Source organism: Ylistrum balloti, unplaced genomic scaffold, assembly GCF_031769215.1.
Source record: "Ylistrum balloti isolate Yb309-2 unplaced genomic scaffold, AGI_CSIRO_Ybal_v1 Utg370260, whole genome shotgun sequence".
NCBI lineage: Eukaryota > Metazoa > Mollusca > Bivalvia > Pectinida > Pectinidae > Ylistrum > Ylistrum balloti.
The window spans coordinates 726,553-752,765 of NW_026782205.1; the positions used below are offsets into that span (position 1 = coordinate 726,553).

At 33.9% G+C, this 26,213-nt stretch overlaps 1 protein-coding gene across 1 annotated transcript in view; it reads right to left on the reverse strand.

Moving 5' to 3' along the window:
* Positions 1 to 622: 622 nt before the first annotated feature.
* Positions 623 to 26,213, reverse strand: part of LOC132552597 (synaptophysin-like) — a 49,802-nt gene continuing 24,211 nt past the window's right edge. The window contains exons 3-6 of the mRNA XM_060216783.1: positions 12,441 to 12,562; positions 7,641 to 7,851; positions 6,544 to 6,735; positions 623 to 5,749 (exon numbers count right to left, since the gene is read on the reverse strand). Coding sequence (XP_060072766.1) covers positions 5,612 to 5,749; positions 6,544 to 6,735; positions 7,641 to 7,851; positions 12,441 to 12,562 — 663 coding nt within the window. The 3' untranslated portion in view covers positions 623 to 5,611. The remainder of the gene's footprint in view (positions 5,750 to 6,543; positions 6,736 to 7,640; positions 7,852 to 12,440; positions 12,563 to 26,213) is intronic.

Below are 26,213 nucleotides of genomic sequence, written 5' to 3' on the forward strand. Positions count from 1 at the left end.
AGGAATCAATTTTAACTTGACATAATACATTATTATGTTTTCGTGTGAAGCTTGCTTGTTGAAATGTTTACAGCTTGTGGACTGCACTTCTAACATGCTTGATTTTCCAGGGACCAAATGGAAATACGGTAGTCACTTTTCAACATGCTAGGTCTTCTATGGACAAAATGACAATAACGGGCAGTCAATATTTGATTTGATTTTCGTCCTTAACTTTAATTTTTTTGATTACGAAAGATAACTGTGGTTTAATGTAATGTTAATGTAATGGTAAGCATAATTCAAATCTATATTAATTCGACTCTTCCTTAATCTTGGTACATACCCTAACATATTCCCATCTTTACTTCCTATTGGAAAGCTACTACCACATTGTTTCATGATGGTATTTACATCTTATTTTCATGATAAATTCATATCTACTTACGGATGTGTCTAGTTCTTTAATGTAGTTAGAAGACAGAATACATCTCTCCTGTTTGACATTTAATGTTTTCATGTGCTTGACCCTCCTTTATGAAACTGACAACAAATATGAAGGTCAAAGCAAGGACAGTAAGTGTATTTAGACCTCTAGACAAATAGTACCATTGAAATATAATTGCTGAAGGATAACAAACACTTATTTTCTTAATACAAAACTTTATTACAGAAGGCATATATACCACCAGTGAGTAGATGCTGCTATCACTTTAACATTAATCCTACACAACCAATAACAACAAACCCTGCTTAAATCTTAAGATACGAAAAGATGCATCTCACCACATCACTATGTAACAAAAGCTTTATCTGGCCTAGGCTAACTGGGTAAGCAAAATCTGACCAATCAGCTGAGATTTATTTTGTTTCCTGTTTGATTACACCAATCAGCTGAGCTTTATTTTGTATCTAGTTAACTTTGACCAATCAGCTGAGCTTTATTTTGTATCTAGTTAACTTTGACCAATCAGCTGAGATTTATTTTGTTTCCTGTTTGATTACACCAATCAGCTGAGATTTATTTTGCATCCTGTTAAATTAGACCAATCAGCCAAGTTTAACTTTGTATCCCGTTAAATTTGACCAATCAGCTGAGATTTATTTTGTTTCCTGTTTGATTACACCAATCAGCTGAGATTTATTTTGTATCCTTGCTGAGATAAAATGAAACCTAACCAATCGGTTTCATTTCATATAAAGTTATTTTTATGACTGATAACATTACAAAAATTAAGCTAAGTCTCAGCACATACTAATATAATGTAACACATCAAGCTAAATTTGGCCAGACTGCTGATTTACATGAAACACCATACAACATTGGTTTTTGCTGCACTTTTAACTATCCTCAGCATTTGATGGAGTACTTTAGCATCATTTAACACTGATAATACATACCTTACACATACTTGCAGCACAAATATAAAGTGATATTCCCCTACAGCTGACCATGCATCATAATACAGTTGATGTGGTACCTAACATAGGTAAGGATATAAACTTCAGACCTTCTAATGAGTAAAACCTAACTACCTCTATCAACCTAGGCAGCACAAGATAAAATTTACAGGAATGCATCGAATACGTTCTTAAAATTAAAGGCATTTTCTGAATAACAATGGCATTAAAACATTGGTTTAGATTTAAATGAAAACTTTAATTAAACTCATGGCTTGAATAAACAATGAAGAAAGAACTAGCACTTTTCACACATCACATGAACAAAAGAATAAAGTTATCAGCATCAGATCTTAGCAAGAAAAAATATCAATATCTTTATCATATAGCCAAAGTGCCATAGTCGTAACTTGTTAATTAAAACACATATTCACATGTTAGCTAGCAATCATTATGAAATTCAAACTGTTACTATCTCTTAGAAAATCAAGTAAAAGTTCCAACATTTTTCATCTGTTCATTTAGATTTATATTGTCTTGTTGTCAATTCTACCAAATAAGTACTTCGTTGTTGATTTGATTAGTTTCTTTTTGTGAATAAATGCAAAATGAGATGTGAACTGTAAGTCTCACTCTAACAAGTGTTCATCACTTCATAAACTACATTTTCTGTGTATTTATCCATCAACAAATACATACATATTCACCTTGAAATGTATTATGATTTTGATATATTCAGCACTTGGTAAATGATGTACACTTAAATAGTTGATTACCGTATTCATCACTCTATAAACTATACTACTAATGTATTACTCCTCAGTAAACTACGTTATCAATGTATTCAACACTCTATAAACTATACTACTAATGTATTACTCCTCAGTAAACTACGTTATCAATGTATTCAACACTCCCGTTATACATTTCTCTTTCAGCAGATTTAACACACAAAATCAACATCAAAGTGTGAAACCTTTCTACTCAAAGAAATTTCTAAACTATGGAATGCTTTTTTTTCCAATGAAAAACATACACCAAGAGCTAATAGTTTAAAAAGATTAGTTTTATCTAAGTATTTAGAAGTATTCCTACACCTGGGTCTTTTAAATGCTTGAGAAAGAAAATCTAGCTGACATCAATTTTTAAATAGTAAGTAAATAATGATATTATGCGAGATTTTTATCATCATTCATCTGAATCAAATTACAAATTATTTATACACCAAAGAAGTCAATAATCAAAAAGTAAAACACAGATTCCAGGTTCCATTATCATAAACATTTTTACAACTACAGACCTTTACATAAAATTTTGACAATACAGATGTATATTGAATTAGAAACCTTAGTTCTTTTATTTTGGTGTTCATTTCTTTCAAACTGAAAAAAGGATCATTTTGAGGATTTGTATTCAGTGTAAACTGTAGGTACCCAGTTTGACGTGACAACAATGGTCGGCTTTGCCAGAGCCCATTTTAGTATCTCCTAACAGATAGACATAACAATATTTCCAGATGCTTAACTGCTGTAATTACAATCACATGAGAAAAACCTAGAGGCTTGTAAAGAATACAGAAACAAGACAGAAATCATTTCTAATGTAAATGATGCCATAAAACAGTCAGCCATTGAAAAAGTACAAAAGAGAAATCAAGCGTATCACAAGTGGACACTGAGAAACAGTGCAGGTTATAACGGAACAATAAACAATATTCATTTGACGCCAAGAAGCCATCCAGAATAGAAAATGTACAGAAATAAAATACATTATCATAGTCGACACCAAGATGCCTTTGGAAATAGAAAATGAAAAAAAAAAACACAAAAAACTAGTCAGTGTAGGAAATTCTAAACAAAATTGAAAAATACCTTGACACCTAGTTACACAGTGAGGCACCTGTAATTGGTTAATATAAATACATGTAAATAGATAATTCCTGCTACAGACAAAATGTACACTTCCACAACACCAGATTATGTACACTAGCATACTCAAATCATCTACACATCATTCAATAGATCATTCCTGCAGAGGTTTCCTATACAGTAAGTCAGTGTATATACTCCAATCCCAACGGAGCATCATAAGGTCTTCAAGGCATTATCATTTATGTAGCACATAATCTGTATATCATTAAGTCCCATCACTTGATTCTCTAATCATGTCTGATACATTGATACAATATATACACACAGTGATCAACTGAATTTTGTACAATATCATATTAGATGGAATTTTAAGATGTATCACAAATCTTCAATTTTAAATAATTTTGAAATGTGCACTTTCGAAAGATTACTTGATTTTTAAAAAAATAAACATGAAAAATAAAAAGCATGATTGGAAATTCAAGCCTTTATCAGTTCACTAAAAGCACCCCGATCATTGCAAGATATAACAGGACATGAGTTCTTGGGTAATCTTGTTCTTGCACAAGAATTTCACTGTTTCATTAAAAAAAAAAAACACTTGTAATCTGACTAATACAACATAGTCACTGTTATGTTCCAGATGAATGATTATTTAGCTATTGTTTGATACATCAGAAATGTTTAATTATTTCATAGCCCTTCAAAATCAAGGGAGATAACTACAAAACATCTACAAGCATGAAAAATTTACAAGGCATGATCTTAATAAGCTAACAAGGTTATTAACCAAACAACTCAAACTAAGCAAGTTAACGATTCTGACAAAAACTTGTACCTAATAATAATAATAAATTATTTCAAATATTTCAACAATGTGGTGGAAACAGAAAACAGTAAAAAAATCTTAACCAAAACCTCAAAAACACATTTTAACACAGTTATACACTTTTATACAAGTTTATGTAATTTACAACAAAATTTTAAAACATTTGTCAACAAACTAAAACTTGTCACTTTATTTATTTCATGTGTGATGAGATAATATAACTTGCATATGATTGTAAAAAAATGCTTACAGAGATGTAGAATTCTTTAAGGAATGGAGAGAATTCTAGATGAATATAGCAAGGCTTAAACTATTGCAAGTGTCTTTGTTTGTCTGGCTAATAGAATAAACACTTTTTCCATTTTTTTTTTTTTTTTTTTTGCAATGAAAATATCCAGAATAGCACAAACTCAAAAATTGTTGATGTTTTTTATGTACCAGGTATACTAAAGAAAAGGACCTTGTTAAATTCTCAACCCAAGTGTACACACACAAGAAAATACTCTTATAAATGAAGAGCAGTAAGGGTATGCACACCTCTATTTCAGTCCATGAAATATCATCTCAAATAATCTTATTCATGCCAAAACAAAAATTTCACAGGGAATAGCATTTTACAGCATGTAGTTCAGATAAATCCATGTTTTCCAACAAGTAACAAAACGTCTGTACAAATATTACTGGCTTGAGATAAATCCACACCTAATGACTCTTATTGTAAGAAATCTTGGTCACATTACATCACTGAGCAAACAGATATTTCATATGGCACAGATCAGATTTTGGGCCAATCAAACAGTATTCAACTATTTACTTGTCCTACATTGAAGGTCTTTATAAACAAGGGTTATTCTGAATGTAGAGATAAGTTGTGCATCACTATCTTACCCAAAAACACCAAAGTTGAAAGTGGTGACCATCAATTTAAAAACATACATCTTCAATATATACCTTGTATGTAATTACCAAGGAAGAAAAAGATGACAACATCTACTCTGCATATGATTCCTAAGAAATTCTGGTAAATATTTGGTATTAAGTATGCAAAAAAATTGTTGAAAAAGAATCTATATTTTGATTGCAAACACACAATTGTATCCTATCTTTTAATTACTAACATCAATCATATTACAGCTATATTATAACCATGTTGAAAACATCAGATCTCATTACATATATAGCCACACACACATACAATGTAATGGAATTTTACATATTCTGGAAATAGCCAAACACTGTTGGTGTAGTCTCAATCACATCATTTGATTTCTCTGTTAGATATAAAATGGAAAGGTTCAATCTTGTCTAACTCATTTTTAGCTCTTCAGAAATAATTTGTGAACATTATTGGAAAAGTCAAGACTTGACCATTCTCTGATGGAATTTCATTGATTTTGTTCATTTGTGGAGGAGCTGGAATACATGTTCCTTGATTTTCATTACATAAACATTGTCAATGCTACAGTCACAACATCCTTAACAGTATGTATTAGCTTGCTGGTCTTCTAGTTCAATCCCATCAGGGGAATTCTTAGATCCTTTGGGGTTCAATGTCCTGACCTTGCGTGGGAGAGGTAGGTGGCTTGGATTGAACCTTAAACCAAGGAGTTTCCTTGTACAGGAACCAAAGATTTCCTCCCCACACCACCATGTTCAGAAAGCCAAATATCTGCAAACAGTGCAAGAAGTATAACATTCAGACACATTTCAACCAGAATGTTACAGCTGGTGTATATAGTCACCCAACTCGTGTGGAACAACTTTTTTGGACAAGTCTAATTATAGACACAGAGAATCATATTTATTTGAACAGATTTGCATTGATCGACATTCAACTCATAGAAAGCCACTAGAAAATACTGACATGTTGTCAAAATCTAAACTCCTAATCGAAGGAACTTGAGCAAAACACCAAGAAAAAAATCATTGATAACTGAACTGAAAAAGTCATAAATTGCAAACAAAAACAGAAAAGAATTTTCATGAAAATATATTTTTGAATACATGGTAACCACAGTGTTTCTAACCTCTTATCATCAAATAACTGGTCACAACCCTACAATATCAAGGATGACAGGGTGTCTTAAAGAGTCATCAAAGAAAAGAGGTCTTATAATCAATTCTATTGTATATCACAACAGAATGTATTTAGAGGATTTTACGTGAAAACATGACTTGAACAAATTAAATTAAAAAAAAAAAAAATGAATTCAAATTTTTCAAATACTGAACAATAATCAGCAAATATCAGATATTTCTAGCATTTGCCATAATATGAGCAGTTCATTATACGGCTAATATCACAGTGACAAGTGGTGACACTGTGACCACAGTTTTTAACCAAGTCTTACCTAAGTCTGCAGGCCCACAAACATATCACAATAGAGGTTATGTTGTATTAAATACAGGAAATGAAAAGGTGTGTTTTAGTGTTTATTTGGTATAAAAGATGTGTATACATACAATTGATACATTAAGGCTGGCAAAGTTTGGTAACACATCCTGAACACAGCCATATATCAGGCAATCTTGAATCCTACGGTACAGGTCACTCTCCGCAAGGTCGGTGTCATACTTCAGATTGACCAATCCTTGAGCCCAAGCAGCCGAAGAGATCAGCCAGAGGGCAGTCAACACACAGGATATTACAAAGTCCTATAAAAAAGTTACATAACAGTTGTAGGTTCTGTTCTGTAGAAATTAAGAATTATGACAAAAGAATACACATTTAGATGTGTTTCCGATAGACTTAACTGTCGTAGTAAGCACAGTACATAAATGTAACAGTAAATTCAATTGTGGTATGACTAGCATTTAAGACTTGTACTTGCTGAAGAAAACAATTTTTTGTCAAATTAAGAATGACCTGCCCTACATCAGTGTAGTGAAATGCTTGACATCTGAACTAAAATTAACTGAGAGAAATCAAGTGTAATACAGATTCAGAAGCTTCTCTAGGGCTTCAAGAAACAACCTAGAATTGAAAAAGACAGATTATCAATACCAAACCACTGAAAACTACAACCAAAAAATTGAAAAATTCTGAAGACATGTTATCAATTTCAAACTATAGAAAACTATAAAACAATAATAATTGTTACTTTTTAACTTACAATTTATGAATTGATTTGGAATTTTGTAATTAATAGTTTGATATCATATCTCTAGTTGCAACTGCCAATCACTACATCCTTTCTTCAATTGTCATTGGCTTAGAAATAAAATGAATTTTTCTATTTCTCTGGAACAGAAATACAGTTTGGCAGATCAGTCTGCCAAGTAACTTTTTAAAGGTTTTAATTAGTGCACCCAATCTCTTTCGTTGTAAAATATAGGGGTTTGCTAATAGGTACAGGTGCACTTTTACGGTCTAACATGGTATCAGAAAGAAATCCCGATTTCAACTATTTACTTCCTCTTACCATAATAGCCGCCACTGAAAGTCATTTGGACAGAAAACAATCATCTTACTGGTTTAATTTGAAATATTTCCTGTTCTGTTACATTACATCTAGACACATAAATAAAACCATGCAGACTTAGTTCATCTTTAAACTTACCCCAATGGAGAAGAGGTTGTTCTTTCGGTACTGATCATCAAAGAAGATGTAAAGGATGAGAGCAGCCATGCAGTAGAGGAAGACAATGACTCCAACAAAGACATAAAACTCTGCTGCAGAGGCTGACCCCCCCACATAGGGAGCATACTTTACATCCACAGATTCAGAAGCATTCCTACACAAGGGTATCTCATATTTCTGATCTTCTATCCTGTAACCAGATAACAATAAAATATAGGTTATTACTCTGAATAATCTATATTTAGAAATCACTTATTATTTCAAATACATATGTACATCACTTAATAAGGACAATCTGTATTTACTGTCCGAATCAGTTTCATATCTCAGGGAAGCTCACAGCTGATAGATATATGAATATATTTCATCCTCACAGGCAGTTGTGTGATTTCAGGAATGGAGGTCAAGAAGTACACACAACTGACTGTTATTGACAAATAGCATGCAACCAACATGAAATATTTCTTTTTATTATGAATTTTAAATGCACGGAGGGTCTTGGTTCATACAAGTATTTTCATAAAGGATCTGACTATATGGCTGTCCTAGTTATATTACAATAGAAAAACACTGTTATTTCTGTCTAACATGTAATCTTCATGTTATGATTAAAACGAACACAGCATGCATGGTAAATGTGTGATATAATTGTAATCTATATTGATTTTCATATTTTCTTTTATCATTAATTCTATTTTCAATACACCATGTGATAAAACATGCTATGTCAGCTTCAGAGGTAATTTTCCAATATTACAGATTCCTGACCATCTAAGGTTCTAAACACAACCATTTCACAGTCTTAAGATTCCAATACAACTCCAGAAATGCCTCTCCATGATACTTAGAAGATATGATACCTGTATAATAGATGAACCTACCACAGTGTAGTGGGATAATCAGAACATGGACAAACCTACCACAAACAGTGGGATAATCAGAACATGGACAAACCTACCACACAAAACTACCACAGAGCATTGGGATAATCAGAACATGGACAAACCTACCACACAAACCTACCACAGAGCAGTGGGATAATCAGAACATGGACAAACCTACCACAAACAGTGGGATAATCAGAACATGGACAAACCTACCACAGAACAGTGGGATAATCAGAACAGAACAGTGGGATAATCAGAACATGGACAAACCTACCACAGAACAGTGGGATAATCAGAACATGGACAAACCTACCACACAGAGTAGTGGGATAATCAGAACATGGACAAACCTACCACACAGTAGTGGGATAATCAGAACATGGACAAACCTACCACAGAGCAGTGGGATAATCAGAACATGGACAAACCTACCACAAACAGTGGGATAATCAGAACATGGACAAACCTACCACAAACAGTGGGATAATCAGAACATGGACAAACCTACCACACAGTAGTGGGATAATCAGAACATGGACAAACCTACCACAAACAGTGGGATAATCAGAACATGGACAAACCAACCACAAACAGTGGGATAATCAGAACATGGACAAACCTACCACAAACAGTGGGATAATCAGAACATGGACAAACCTACCACAGAACAGTGGGATAATCAGAACATGGACAAACCTACCACACAGTGTAGTGGGATAATAAGAAAGTGCCTTATCTGTAATGTGTAGAAGACACTACTGGACCTAATCCCATTAATGGCTCCATAAGACCAAGTCTGGTCAAAATAAATGACTAGTCTCGTTAACCAGAAAAATTGGCTAGAATGCCTTGACAGTCTCCGATGATTAACAGTGTGTGTAAGCTGGGCACTCTACCTCAGCCTGATTACATGACAGAGGCCATGTATATATTCATCTCACATTTCTGATTAGTTAGTTCCCTGCTTTAAATCACCACAAAAAACCTCTGATTGGGAATGAAGATTTCCCTTAGGAATTCACAGCAGACAAGACATAAGGAATAAAAATTACTGAAGTTGACATTTAAAAGGCACAAGCACTACCATGAAAAGTTCTCGGGTGACTTTTACAGGCAGAAAATTGAAAGACATCTATTGATTCTCAAAGTATTTTCTATTACCAATTTAGTCTTGTGACATTATGGTTTTCCCAGCATGGTTTTACTATCACAAAATTATTGCAAAAAAAATCATTTTTCAAGTCCTGCAGATGTTCAGCAAGTACTCTGTACACAGTGACAAGATCTGCACAAATATTGGTTTTCCAAGCACGTTGTGCTTATAACTACACAGATAAATAACCCTGTTCTCCCAATAATGTATACCTAACACAAATGTTCCATGGCAAAACAATATTCTTAGAAGGAAACATAGGTTATAGAGGCCATAATTCAAGTGTTTACAATTTTCATCACACACAGCAATATTCCTGTCCTGTTTGTATGTCTGGTAGTGACTAATGCACACAAGATACTCATTGGACATTGAACAACATGGTATGTCAGCTCCAAAGAAATGTTTTTGTTATTTGGCTTTGGGAGCTTCAAAAGGTTAAACTCCGAAACCCAACAAGAAAATAATTAGTCCAACAAAAAACAATTAACACTATGATACAAGAGCCAAATGCTTAATTTGAGAAAACTGAAATCCATAAAACAACTGCTCTTTTTTAAAGACAAATCTTGAAATATTTCTTTAATTGCATTTTCTCAAATCCACATACAACATTAGCAATGATCAAGAAACAAGGTTACATTTGTCAGCTGGGGCAGCCAAGGCAAGGAAATCTCACCTACTTTACAGGACAAGAAACCCAGATCTTTCTTGATTAATGAAAAAAGGCAATATCAACCCAAAGAAAGAATAAAAATTCCCATAAAAAACAGTAACAAAACAAATATTCTTTTATCAATGAAAATGTCATTACATCTGTTACCAAGTAATATTTTTATAAGTGAGTTATAGAAAACAAGAAGCCCATGGGGCCTTGATAGCTATTTACCTATTCTTTACTTATACAATGTCAAATATATCACATACTTATCAGAATAGCTAAACCTGAGAACAATAACAATCATTTTCTCTTTTCTTTACTAGTATAAACCACCCTGATTCTGTGAAGCCTTTTGTCCAAGGATCCTTGTATCAAATTAGATTGGTGTTTACTGTGTGAGGTCAGCAGTGTTAAATACTTTGTTATTGTAAAAATTTTGTTTATCCTGTAAAGTTCTTATGTATCCCTTTTTCTGTGTCTATGTTTGTACCGATGGTTTGGTTGTTTGTGAATATTAAGAGACAACAGATTTCACTTGTACTTAAACCAGAGCAAACATAATTACAGCAATCTAAATGGCTTCCATTTCAGAGGAGATTTATGAAACATGTCTGAGAATATTTAAATCAATGAGGTTTGATTTTTTACTTGGTACATCAATTGCCTTGTCATCATCTGAAGTTGGGTCTCCAGAGTAGGTGGTAGCTAGCTAACCTAATAAACAACATAGGGAGCCAAAGTAAAGTATATGTCACAAGGACCACAGCCAGGATAGTGTAAAACTCTGATTTCTCAGCTGTCTGAGAAATACAAAGTGCGGTGACATTAAGGATATACTTACTTCTCTTGGAAGTTAAACAATTCAGTATTAAACATTTGTTCTGCCATCGATATTTTGAGATGTTAGATTTAAGAAAGTAATTTAAAAGTGAAAAACAAATATATTGCTGCATTTCTTTTTAACAGGCATTAGAATACAAGTAACACTCAATATTTCAATTTTATATGTTGTTTTTATATTTTGTTCCTGAATAACAAATATTCTTTATTATTTTTGCAGCAACCTTTGTGCATATAAATTTTCATCTTTCATCAAAATGTAACACATGTAGTATGATACATGAAAGAAATAATGTGAAAATGCTTAAAACTACATTAAGTAGCCATAAAATGAAAATTTTGAAAAACCACTTAAATCCCCAATTGACCATCTTCTAATACCAGATATTGAACTTTTATCACATTTTATGCTTGGATAAAGAAATGCCCAAGGATAATTTTTCATAACAAGAAAGAGTGTGTCTCTGCACTTCATTTTTCACAATTTTCACCCAAATAACAAGATTTTCCAATAAACAAGCTTAAATATTTGTTAAACGTCCTAAAAATCAGGGAATGTGGCCCACAGAGTTGAAATTCACGGATTTGAAAGCTGTGATTTGTGGTGATAATTCATGCAAAAATTTAGTTGACTTCAAAAAAGACAACTTTTTACTCAAGAAAAATACCTTAAATTAGCAACAAGGAAAGGTTGAAACTATTGACACTATTAACTGTCGAATTACACCTTAAAGCTTTCTGCTTATAAACACAAAGCTTCCTGCTTATAAACACTGAAGTCCAATATATCACTGTGGCATTAACTTTATACTGAATTCTGTCCATCTTCCCTTCAAGCATCAGGGGGTACATTCATATCCATCCTTGATACTCCAGGAGTTATGATCAATTTCAGTCTCTGCACCCCTGGAACATTTTATGACAAAACTGAAGGTTCTGTTTGAAACACCTTGTGGACAAGACAAAAGGCTAGTCTGACTGATCCTTTGATGTACATCAAACGAATCTCAAGGTCACATAACAGTATATCATAATGGCTTTAAAGCTGGGTGTCCCTACTTTGTAATCTTCAAAAGGCGCATTTCAGCCTGCGATTGGTCAGTTTTTTTCTCCTGGAACCAATCAAATTACTTTGCTTGCCTTCAGTTTTGCCATGACTGTTTCCAGCGGTGCAGAGTTTGAAAGTGATCATATCCCCTAGTGTATCGAAGATGATCCTTATCTAAATGATCACTCACCTGAATGGATAGGACACAGATGCTTCCTGTCTCATACTATCAAGTCCTTCGCCACATTTTGCATAGAAACTAAGCTGGGTGTTAACACTTGTAGTTGTTGCAAAGGCAAATATGGACAGGATCTGAAAAGTAAAAACCATAACCTGAAGAACATATGTAAGAATTTTACCAATACAAATCATTGTATACTAATTTTTAACAGAACCTGTGAACTCCAAACCCATAAGATATGCTACATTACCAGTATTTACAGATATGTTCTTATCTGAAATGGTAACATTTTCATATGAGAAACAGTCTTTTAAAAAAAAAGAGTATCTTTTTATCTTTTTTCAAATCTTTGGGGAGATTTTATATAGATTATGTCAATATAAGGACCTATATCTTCATGTGAAAATTGAGTTATCTCTATTTTTCAAGTCGCAGTATGTCTATTATGCCAAAACCTGGAGACAGACAGGTTTTCATAATTCACATATCAATCAATAAAGCCAATATTTATCTCCACAAAAGTCTTGGAAATTTTATTTATTTAGTTATTTTATCAGGTTGATAAATCATCATATCAACCTCACCAATGCTTATTCCTCATGGACTATATATAACAAATATGTACACTATTGTACACGAAATAGTTTACACTCACGGTATATAAATCAGAAGAATTACACAAATAAGACCTAATCAATTGTGTTGTTTTAATCAACACAGTTTTGATTGATAGCCTCATTATGTAACCAGTGTACCTGATGCCTCACATTAAATTCACAAACATTTTAGAAGTAGATTAGCTGGGACGTTCCCGAGGAATACCATCGGTTGAAGACAGCAATAAACCCAACATAAGATCCACATCACGATACCAAGGCATAAATAATGGATTTCTACAGACACAAAAATGGAGGTTATCCCAACTATAATCTGGTACATTTAGATTTTTCTGAATGATTAATCTGTTGGAGAAGTGATACTGGCAGGAAGATGTACCTAAACAAAGACAGCAGGAGGCTTATAATGTAATTAACACATGACCGTAAAACCTTAGATCTCTGTACTCCTGTGTCATCCTGGGTAGCTGGATTTGGTATGAGTTTCAGAAGTCAGACTATCTGTAACCACCTGCCCAGCCATGTCCATTTTCTAATACTATTCTGATTTCTTCTTTACATAAGAACAACACTTTCACCTGGGCTATAATTCCCACTGGTCACTATCATCTATAGTTCTATGAACATTCATCTTGGGAAAGAGGGGGGGGGGGTAAGGTGTTTGTAACTGCATACTTACATCTGGGCTATAGTTCTATTTCCTTTTATGTACTTACATCTTGGGAAGGGGGGAGATAAGGTGTTTGTAACTGCATACTTACATCTGGGCTATAGTTCTATGTACATGTATGTACTTACATCTTGGGAAGGGGGGAGATAAGGTGTTTGTAACTGCATACTTACATCTGGGCTATAGTTCTATGTACATGTATGTACTTACATCTTGGGAAGGGGGGAGGTAAGGTGTTTGTTATTGCGTACTTACATCTGGGCCATAGTTCTAACTGTGTACTTTAATATGGGCCATTGTTTCAATTTTGGACTTTATCTTGGCTATTTAGTTCCAGATCTGGGTTAGTCACTGTCCATTTTACTCTTGGGTGTAGTCCCTACTGTGCACTTTCATCTTGATTAAATCTGGGCCACAGACCTTATTCACCTATAATACTGTGCCCTTTCAATTATGAACCAAAGATAGAACTTATATACTAGTAAAAAACATGCCCACGTATTTAAACATTACAGGTAAAGGTGACATGCGTTCTCTTACATTTCAAAATTTAATTGGAAATTTTTGTATATTGAAATAAACAATTGAAAAATAATCACACTTGAAGTGTTAATCCAATACGGCATGCAACCAAATTAACTGATTATCAAAAAGGTTTACCTAGATATTAACCGTTATCTGATCTAATACTGAGAAGAAGGGTTCCCTAATCATTAAGTTTCTAATTTTCTCAGTGACATCCTAGGCTAGCGCAAACCTGAAATAATATCATGTAGATGACCAAAGAAAATTGCAGTGTCGGCAAGATCAATCATTTTTTATCTGATATAAAGAATATGTCTGGAATACTTGGTCAATTCAGTTAGTGTGTCTGTGTGTTGGGAAAGCAAGTGACCAGTGGACACAAGCCTTCACCACTTACCACTTGAGGGATTTCTAATCCACGCAAATCAAACAGACATTGATTTAGTAGACAGATAGTGTTAGGAATATAGATTCACAGAACATTGCACAAACAAACATCCTACGACCTCCTACGACAGAAAAGCTCAGTTATCTTTTCATACCAATCGACTATGATAAACTACCACATGTAATAGCTGATCTAGAATTACCTTTATACCTGTTAACGTGTAAAACATATTTTCTTAGGATTCTTGTTTAAGAAAAGCAATTAAGTTTCTTTCCTTACATCTGTCTACTTCAAAAGATTCAGTACAAAATTGAAAGCATTGCTTCCATATCCCTGTACATCTTTCTCTTAACATATTTAGCCCTCACTTCATCGATTTTTAGTTTGGATGATGATTTTGTTCTCTTGTCACTAATTTCTTACTGTTTTTTAAATTCTCTTTTTTAGCCTGAATGGTCAATAAGTGTAACTTTAGAACCTTTTTTATTTCCTAACTTTCTGCCGTATTTTGAATTTCTTGATAATGCATCTTCTTACAGAATTAATTCCTTTATTGTAATAAATTCATGTTTAACTTTGAAGAATAAACTACCACATCAACCACTTTTATGATTATCAAACAATACAATCATCAACACCTCACTTCCTTCTTTCTTCCCCAGTAATCTATATCAACACGTTCAGAACACTTACATGCCTGGTAATACTCAAGATCGATCAGCTGACCATGACCATACTTTAAAATCAACCATGGAGACCTTAAAATATTAATTATATTCAGATTTTAAAATTAAGGCTGTCTTTATGTAATTAGAATGTTAAAATATTCTACTGATTTGGGTTTTCTGGCACCGCTATGTTAATGACATCAGTGTAGCAGAAGCTTAAGACCTTTAAAGATATTTAATGATTTCAACCTAGGTTAATTACATAAGAATTGTTTGTCCTGTATCTGTTCAATGTTAAAACCAAACAATGGCAATCACATGCTCTGTTCCTGCAGTATAATTGTGCACTTAGATACAAAATAACAAAATTCATTTTTCTATTTATGTGTGGAGAAACAGCAACGTTACACAACAGTTTTTAGCTTTAACAGACGCTACCCAAGACTTAATCGTGGTTTATCATTTATTTTTTTCACTTCAAGCTAGAAATCATGGCAATGAAGTTTTAACAAATTTCATTTCCACAAGGAATGAACTACCATTTCACATCTAACAAAGTTCCAGCCAACACGGAATTTCAAATTGAACCGAGAGTAACATTTACCAATACGATCAAATATTGCTTTAACCCACTGCCTTTATCTTATCATCCTGAAGTACAGTGTATAATTTATCTCAGTCTTCTTAAAGTATTCCTGAAGTACAGTGTATAATTTATCTCAGTTTTCTTAAAGTATTAGGGAAGTAAAGACAACTCACAATATCTATTCCCTAATACAATGGTCTGTGATATACTGGTTATGAGGAAAATTCATCATTAGGTTTGAACTTGTGGCTAATGTATACAGTAAGGAATCATTAAGTACACTGGTCGATGAGAGGCATTGCCAACAATGATTAAATTAGGAAGGTTTCAGCTATAATAGTGATTCTAACATTTAGCAAGTAAAGAAGAACTATGAATCTTGTGTCCTAGTTTGAACTTTAAGTTAACACTCAATAACAAGAATGGGTTTGAAGTATATACAAGCTGTTACACAATGTTTCAGAAAAGTATGATCACAATAAAGCAGTCTTTTAGAATGATGAAAAATGTGTTCTACAAATGTTGACTTCCAGATTTAAGTATGTACACAGGAAACATGACTGACAGAACTTCAGATATCCTCGTACATTTCTCACATGGAAATTTCTGATGGTCTGACAGAGGAATACTGGGAGTAAAATTAGCCAATTTCCACTGAAGCAGAAATATTACGTCAGCAGTTTGAAAATACAGAGTCATAAGGATGGAATCAATCAATTTTTACTCAGCTTGACTACATTCTCGAGTCACTAGCGTTAAGGATCAAAATAAAATTCCAAACTAACGACGGATATAAAAATGTTTTTGACAAAAAATTGCTAAAATCTAGTTTATAATGTAGTAACTTTAATAATAGTCACCATCAGGTGTTTTCTTTTCTTTTTCTCCCCTTTTTTCTGAAATGGACTATTATTATATTACAAGGATTGCAATATGGCACCAATTGTTTAAGGAACCCCTCCAAACAATGTTTAGTGGCTTTAACAGGTGAAGCAGCTGGTAGCTACCTCAATGAAAAACATATGGGAGGACCATCACATGCTATCCAGAGCAATAAGGGTAAAAAATGTTGCTTGAGGACCGTGAACTACGAACACACAGACCAGTCCATTTCTCTGCTTCACCCAGCTGATGAAAAACATGTGCAACTAGCATTTAACCTGATCACAAGAACTTCTGAGGTACTCAAGTTCTGAGAAAAACAATAATTACCACAGAAATTTATCTTAGAAAATTCTTCATTAACTTCCTCTGTTATCGTTAAACTATCTTCAAACAATTTTGAAAGACTTTATGGACAGAAACCAAATACCATAAACAATCACAGAGGAACAGACATCTTGAAGGAAATATCCTATCTCTTATTACTAATGAATCAGGTGAACTTGATGAATTGATTTTATCCTGTTTTTGAAGGCAAATCATGAAATCAAACACATTTGTTTAAATTAAGAAGATGACATAACCAATGGTTATTAAACCAATGATGATGTAATACCTGCTGTTATCTCAACCTAATGGAAAATTGAACATCAATTATTTAACTCACAAGCAGAAACACAGTTACACCAGATATTGTTCAACATTGAAATTCTACTCATCACTATTTCAAAACACTATAATTAGTTTCATGTCCCAAAGTTTGTCACATAAACTTCTTAATTTGTCAAAGGAAGGATTATTTTAGAATTGTGCTCTGAGGTTGGATGTGACTATTTTACAGAGGAAGAAAATTACAATGTTTTGTCAGTTTGAAAATCAACTGAATATGTTACAAAGTAAATCATGTCGGATAACTGCTGATAAAAAAGTCAGTCAACTATCGACAGTTATTATCTAAGCCTTTGTATCATCTAACAGAGAACTAGCGGCTGTGATCATGATAACCAGTCTGTAGAGTGTTGGCTAAACCAACCTCAGATGAAGATTAGAGATGTGTAGTGTGGCACTCCTTGGCGGTTTCTTTTTCTCAGAAAATTGCAAAATGGACCTGTCTGTGTTGTGGTTGCATCAGCTATTACTCAGAGATCACCCTGTCTCAAAATGACCCTTACTGTTTACAGAGCAAACAGACAAATAATCTTAGAAAATCTATACCCGTTATTAATTCCGTCTATATGTCAAATTTGTATCAAATGGTGCAATTCATTTTTGTCTACTTTGTTTTTTTTACTATTATTCTTTATACTTTTCTTAAGAGAATAAAGTCTGAAATTATAGATGTTTGCCCCAGAACAATGGTTACCAGCCTACATCACAGCTCACTACTGTTCAGTACTTTCCAGTCATTACTCGACAGTTTCCGCCATTAAGCAAAAGTGCAAATCCGTGTTGTAGTTGAAAATTTATTACAGAATTAAAATTATTGAAATGATGCTGTCTCATCACTTATATCTATTATTTATTTTCTTAGATATCAATGTTAGAAGGTATAACAAATCACTTGAAGACTGAATTCTCTGTCAACATGTGTTATGTTGAACCCACACCCCAAACTGTTCCCTGAGGATGAATTTGGAATGATATCTATGTACAGATTATCTAATATTCTGGATTTTCAGTCTAGCTTCATACTTACAAGACCACAAGTTTTTGTTATTGCACTAATAGACTTTCACTTTAAAACCAAAATAAATTATATGTATCATACATTTTGTATATATATCTCACTAAACCACAAAATCATTTCTAAAATTAAATTTATACAGTGTAAGACTTAATTTAACACGGTTTGCATACTGCTCTTTACCACAAAAAATTAGCCGTCCATGTCACCCAGTTCAGATGAACTTTAAAATGAAATGGAATTGTAAGGATTTACTACATCAGAGTTATTCAGCAGGTACAATCTGTACAGGGAATTGTTTGTGACTTAAGAAGTGCTTTGGTCTATTCTGCGACATATCAATTAAAAACACCTCATCACTGATCAAATCGTTATCTCCAAAATAACAGGCTGCTTTCCAATTACCCTAGGAATCAATATCACCAATCTTATAACATTCCGAGCTGCAAACTCTTATTTCAAGTGTGGTGGAGCCTGTTAAATCTTAAAACAGTGTATAAGGTCAGATCAATCCTGCACTCTGGCACAAAACAGATGCCTCTAATTGCAGTGTTGCAGAGTAACTTTAAACTAGCACATCGCTGTTGTTTAAAATCAATCTATCAATCGTGGAGGCTAAGTTAGAGGTGTTACTTAAAATCAGATAATGTGAGACAATATTTACATTACTACTTGTCAATATTGAAATTGATTGTATTTATATAACATAGTTCGACGTACCTAAAGGCAGCCAGGAGGCTCAGAAAACGTGGAAAAAGAGTAAATGGCATATACATAGACTCTAGGGAAAATAATGAGATAGAAAAGTACATTAGTATATGGAAGTTTGGGGAGGGAGTGAGCAGAGTTACACACAGGAATCACTGTGTAGTGTTCTTGGAATCAATGCTTGAGGTTATTCTAAAACTGGAAAGGAAACTTGCAATTGACCTGCCTGGAGTATAAAAAAGCAACACTGTAGGTATATTGTAATCTGAAAGGACAGGGTAGGGCAGGGGATGGCTGGATCCCCTTACACTAGGAAGAAAAAGACAGGAGAATTATCAGGACTGAACTAGAAAAGGAGCATGACCAGTATGATTCTAAAGTAACCACAATCACAGTAATAGTGGAAAAGAGATATCATTTCAAATAGTAAAAGGCATGACTTATATGTACCCTACAGTATGTTACGAAACTATAACATGTGAGATCGTGTACTCAACTAATATATAGTATTTATAATATATACAATAGAAACTGTTGCACTAGATTCCAGAGGTTTTACACATGCAAACTGCTCATGTATTACACCCACTCGAACACAAATTATTGTAGAGAACATCCTTATCATGTGGGTCCTCACACACATTGATATCTTAGGATGTAAATATCGTAGAAAAGTGATGAAAATGTCATATCATTTGCAATAAATGACGAGAACTAAGATAGGTTCGTGTCATCGGGGGAAAACATTAATCATTTTCAGGAAAATTATCATTATTGCCCAGATGTACATACAGTAAAACTCACTTGTGCCGAACACGCTTGAATCGGATAAGTAGAATGTTTTGTTCAGTACCTTTTTTTTCTCTTCTTGATCTTAGTAAATTAAACACTGATGATTTGAACACTGTTGAGTCAAATGATGTGTTTGTAACAAATATATTTGATGGTCTTTCCTTTGTAAATTCAACCAAAATTTCCTTTTTTGTGTTGAATATTCAGGCATCGCTTTTCTCAGGTAAAAATTTCCTTGCTTCGGTTTGAATGACTTTCCTTGCTTCGGTCCGCATGATTGAGTGTGATCAATAAGCCATATCAATGTTAACAAGCCCTTTTGTAATTTTCGATCGAATCCCTGTGTTTACACAGACGCAAAGGTGAAAGTTATTATTTATACAGAATTAAGCAACAAAACTTAACACAAAATACACTGAAGTCTGTTAACTGTAAATCTATTGTGTTTTGTTTACTATTTTATGTGCATGGCTGCCGGAAACCAAAGGAAGAAACAAGCGATAACTACCGCCCCAACACATACTGAAAAAAAATTCTAATTTGTCATTGACACGTTGGTTACTGATATACACGTACATATACAAAGTGCAAGTTCACTTTAATCTATCTTATGGTCAGGCTCTTACAGTGCTGTACATGTCAAGTTATGCTTCAGTGACGTTGCCGTAAGATGGCTGTTCCACTCGACACATCAAAGCATGTCAACACATTTGTCAAATAAATTTGAAACAAATAAGGTTTCCAATTAGGCAGAGAGATATGATTATCTTTTAGGTGTCAGGCCCCACTTGTATAAAACATCTCAACTTGAGATTTCCTCAAGTCGAGATTTTCCTCAGCTGATATCTCCTTGAAAGTATCTTGTATGAAAATTCCTCAAGGAATTTCAGGACATCCTAGCCGATGCCTTCCTCCTGTTCCTTGAGAAAATTTTATATAAGCCGTTTTTGAGGAGATATCAGCTGAGGAAAATCTCGACTTGAGGAAATCTCAAGTTGAGATGTTTTATACAAGTGGGGCCAGATTTATTTTGCAGTATAAAATCCTGTAGAAAATTGTCAGCTTGTAAGTTTCAGAGGATTTTAACAGGTTACTAACCCTTGACTAGTGCAATGAAAAAATTTTTTACACCCTGGTCGAAACAGTCAGAGGACACTTTCTAAGAATGGCCAACCATACATATTTTCTGCACAGGGTCAGAGAGCACTCCCAAAAAACTCCAACCATATATCTTCTATTCATGGCCAGTTGGCATTCAAACAGACTGGCTTAATAATTATCCTACATTGGAACATGATTAGATGCCACTCAAATAGCATGGTCTTTTATGTATCTTCCATGTATGGTCAGGAGACACCTTGAGCTTATCTACTGTCCCAGGCCAAGAGACCCCCTGCAAAGTCTACTGTATCATCATCCTGTACAGGAAAGATGAAGTCCTGAAGTATATAAAGAACACCTGACAACATGTTTACATGGAAGAGTAAATCATACTTGTTCCATTAAGAGTTCACTTTAAAAACTTGAGATTTTTTTTTTAAACAAGGACTTTTACAAATGAAAATAATTTTTTCTCCACATCCCAATCTTATCAGAATACTTAATGCTATTTAGTAGGAGTTGATTTAAGCCTTGATCAGGTAACCTTCCCTGATGTGAACACTATTCTGTATAGTAGGAGTTGATCTAAGCCTTGATCAGGTAACCTTCCCTGATGTGAACACTATTCTGTTTAGTAGGAGTTGATCTAAGCCTTGATCAGGTAACCTTCCCTGATGTGAACACTATTCTGTATAGTAGGAGTTTATCTAAGTCTTGATCAGGTAACCTTCCCTGATGTGAACACTATTCTGTATAGTAGGAGTTTATCTAAGTCTTGATCAGGTAACCTTCCCTGATGTGAACACTATTCTGTTTAGTAGGAGTTGATCTGAGCCTTGATCAGCTAACCTTCCCTTATGTGAATACTATTCTGTTTAGTAGTTGATTTAAGCCTTGATCAGGTAACCTTCCCTGATGTGAATACTATTCTGTTTAGTAGTTGATCTGAGCCTTGATCAGGTAACCTTCCCTGATGTGAATACTATTCTGTTTAGTAGTTGATCTAAGCCTTGATCAGGTAACCTTCCCTGATGTGAATACTATTCTGTTTAGTAGTTGATTTAAGCCTTGATCAGGTAACCTTCCCTGATGTGAATACTATTCTGTTTAGTAGTTGATTTAAGCCTTGATCAGGTAACCTTCCCTGATGTGAATACTATTCTGTTTAGTAGTTGATCTAAGCCTTGATCAGGTAACCTTCCCTGATGTGAACACTATTCTGTATAGTAGGAGTTGATCTAAGCCTTGATCAGCTAACCTTCCCTGATGTGAACACTATTCTGTTTAGTAGTTGATCTAAGCCTTGATCAGGTAACCTTCCCTGATGTGAATACTATTCTGTTTAGTAGTTGATTTAAGCCTTGATCAGGTAACCTTCCCTGATGTGAATACTATTCTGTTTAGTAGTAGTTGATCTAAGTCTTGATCAGGTAACCTTCCCTGATGTGAATAATATTCTGTATAGTAGGAGTTGATCTAAGCCTTGATCAGGTAACCTTCCCTGATGTGAATACTATTCTGTTTAGTAGTTGATTTAAGCCTTGATCAGGTAACCTTCCCTGATGTGAATACTATTCTGTTTAGTAGGAGTTGATCTAAGCCTTGATCAGGTAACCTTCCCTGATGTGAACACTATTCTGTATAGTAGGAGTTGATCTAAGTCTTGATCAGGTAACCTTCCCTGATGTGAATACTATTCTGTATAGTAGAAGTTGATCTAAGTCTTGATCAGCTAACCTTCCCTGATGTGAATACTATTCTGTTTAGTAGTTGATCTAAGCCTTGATCAGGTAACCTTCCCTGATGTGAACACTATTCTGTATAGTAGGAGTTGATCTAAGTCTTGATCAGCTAACCTTCCCTGATGTGAACACTATTCTGTATAGTAGAAGTTGATCTAAGTCTTGATCAGCTAACCTTCCCTGATGTGAATACTATTCTGTTTAGTAGTTGATCTAAGCCTTGATCAGGTAACCTTCCCTGATGTGAACACTATTCTGTATAGTAGGAGTTGATCTAAGTCTTGATCAGCTAACCTTCCCTGATGTGAATACTATTCTGTTTAGTAGTTGATCTAAGCCTTGATCAGGTAACCTTCCCTGATGTGAACACTATTCTGTATAGTAGGAGTTGATCTAAGTCTTGATCAGCTAACCTTCCCTGATGTGAATACTATTCTGTTTAGTAGTTGATTTAAGCCTTGATCAGGTAACCTTCCCTGATGTGAACACTATTCTGTTTAGTAGTTGATCTAAGCCTTGATCAGGTAACCTTCCCTGATGTGAACACTATTCTGTATAGTAGAAATTGATCTAAGCCTTGATCAGCTAACCTTCCCTGATGTGCACACTATTCTGTATAGTAGTTGATCTAAGCCTTGATCAGGTAACCTTCCCTGATGTGAATACTATTCTGTTCAGTAGGAGTTTATCTAAGCCTGATAAGGTAACCTTCCCTGATGTGAATACTATTCTGTTTAGTAGTTGATCTAAGCCTTGATCAGGTAACCTTCCCTGATGTGAACACTATTCTGTATAGTAGGAGTTGATCTAAGTCTTGATCAGCTAACCTTCCCTGATGTGAATACTATTCTGTTTAGTAGTTGATCTAAGCCTTGATCAGGTAACCTTCCCTGATGTGAACACTATTCTGTATAGTAGGAGTTGATCTAAGTCTTGATCAGGTAACCTTCCCTGATGTGAATACTATTCTGTATAGTAGGAGTTGATCTAAGTCTTGATCAGCTAACCTTCCCTGATGTGAATACTTTTCTGTTTAGTAGTTGATCTAAGCCTTGATCAGGTAACCTTCCCTGATGTGAACACTATTCTGTATAGTAGGAGTTGATCTAAGTCTTGATCAGCTAACCTTCCCTGATGTGAATACTATTCTGTTTAGTAGTTGATTTAAGCCTTGATCAGGTAACCTTCCCTGATGTGAACACTATTCTGTTTAGTAGTTGATCTAAGCCTTGATCAGGTAACCTTCCCTGATGTGAACACTATTCTGTATAGTAGAAATTGATCTAAGCCTTGATCAGCTAACCTTCCCTGATGTGCACACTATTCTGTATAGTAGTTGATCTAAGCCTTGATCAGGTAACCTTCCCTGATGTGAATACTATTCTGTTCAGTAGGAGTTTATCTAAGCCTGATAAGGTAACCTCCCTTTTCTCAGGCTTCATCCTAAGGCTCTATGATCTAAATATCACACTTCTGCACCTTTTTTAGCTTCTACACCTTTTCGTTAGTCAGTAGTTGTTTTAAGGTTTTATCAAATTTGACCCCTGTGACCTTGATTATGGATCTAGGTAATTTATTTCCACAAACTTTGTCTGGCTTCATCCCAGCAACCCACCAGCCAAATATCATGATGTTTAGTCTGCAGCATGACTTTCTGGCTCAGAATCAAAGGCTTATTGTAGAAAAATGAAAAACTCTAAAATCTTCACAAGTACATGGCTTATTTTCTGGTCTTTTGAGTTGCAAAGAGTTCCTTGTTTCTTTGACATTTGTATTTTATAGTACTTGTACAGATTTGATAAAATTCATATACATTGAAAATATCATATTTTGAATGTGGTGAAATTTTTACCTGAATTGAATTCTGTGATTGGTTTATTTTCAAGATACTTTTTCCTGCAATAAATCAATGGCTTATTTTCGAAATTCTGACTTTCAAGACCAGCTCTTTTGAATAATTTTTGAGCATAATTCTTTTGTAATACTACAGAACAGCAATTGATGTGGCTTATTACAAAGCACAAGCATATTCAATAATATTGTAATTTTTATCCCCCCACCTCCCAAAAAAAACCCCATGGCATCAAAAATATGAAAAGTCTGTTCCATTTTGTGTGTATAATCATGTTAATGATGAGTTAGCCCCATCTATGACTTTTACATAGACAAGTGTAGACAAATATTCCACTGCAGTATTGTAATCTATTGTCATACCCACTTACAGCAAACAGACATATTAGCAATATAAGTTAGACCATTCAATATGTCTCAATAATTGGTTATATATGTACTGTTACACTGTAGTAACTCAATGATTCTTCAGTCAGCTGATATATAGTACAGATAAAGTTTGGTTACATTTATAGAATATTTTGCTTCCTTTGAAGTTTCTGTTTGTGACAATAACAATTATTGTGGAAGTATTAATCCATTCATCATTATTCAAATTTTCAAAAAATATAAAATATATAATGCACTAAAAATTTAAATATACTAAATCATTTATTTTTACAGAACTTTCTTTTGTAAATTTTCAAAATATATCAAATGTGTGAAACAACTGACCATAATTAGTTCAGTTTCACTACAAAAAACATTCTTTGAGCCAAACCCATCAAAGATGTTTTTTTTTTTTTTTCTTTAATTGGAACTTTCCCTCTGGTCATACATTGACATACTTCAAATATTTTTGTCTTTTACTTTCAGTTAAATCTAAATAAAGTTAACAAATTACACACATTAACCTCTCTACGATATACAGGCTTAATATCAGAAACAATGACTTTCATGACATTCCAACCCAAAAAGATGGTTATCTTGACAGATAATAGAGACATGTTGGATACAGATGAGTTTTGATAAATCAAAACATCAAGAAACCTAACCAGATATCATAACTAATTCCAAAAGGCATTACATGACAGCCATATTGTCCATCATAATTGGTTGAAAGTAATAGCAATTTTTTCATGTCTGTTTTTTAAAGTAACTAATACTCTCAAGTGATGATATGAAAAGTGACAGTGGTTAAAAGCAAGCAGTGCAATTTTTTTTTTTTTTTTTAAATACAAAATGAAAATGGAATATGAAAGGACAGTTATGTTATTTTCCAATTTATTCCTGCAAATACTTGTGTTTAAAAACTAACATATATTGATCAAAATGTCAAAAGCATACAACATAACATCAAGTCTATGAAACCTTTTCCACCAACAAGGACTCAAGTCTACATTCAAACTTTGCTTGAGTTCATTTTTGAATTCTGACTGCATTTTAAAGTCAAGCATTTGGTCAAATGACATAAACATTGATTTAGGAATTTCATCATTACCATAACTCTCTCTCTCTCTCTCTTTCTTTCTTTCTCTTTTCAGCTTGAGTCTTAAAACAAGGAATAAAGTGGCTTAGCCAAAAAAACT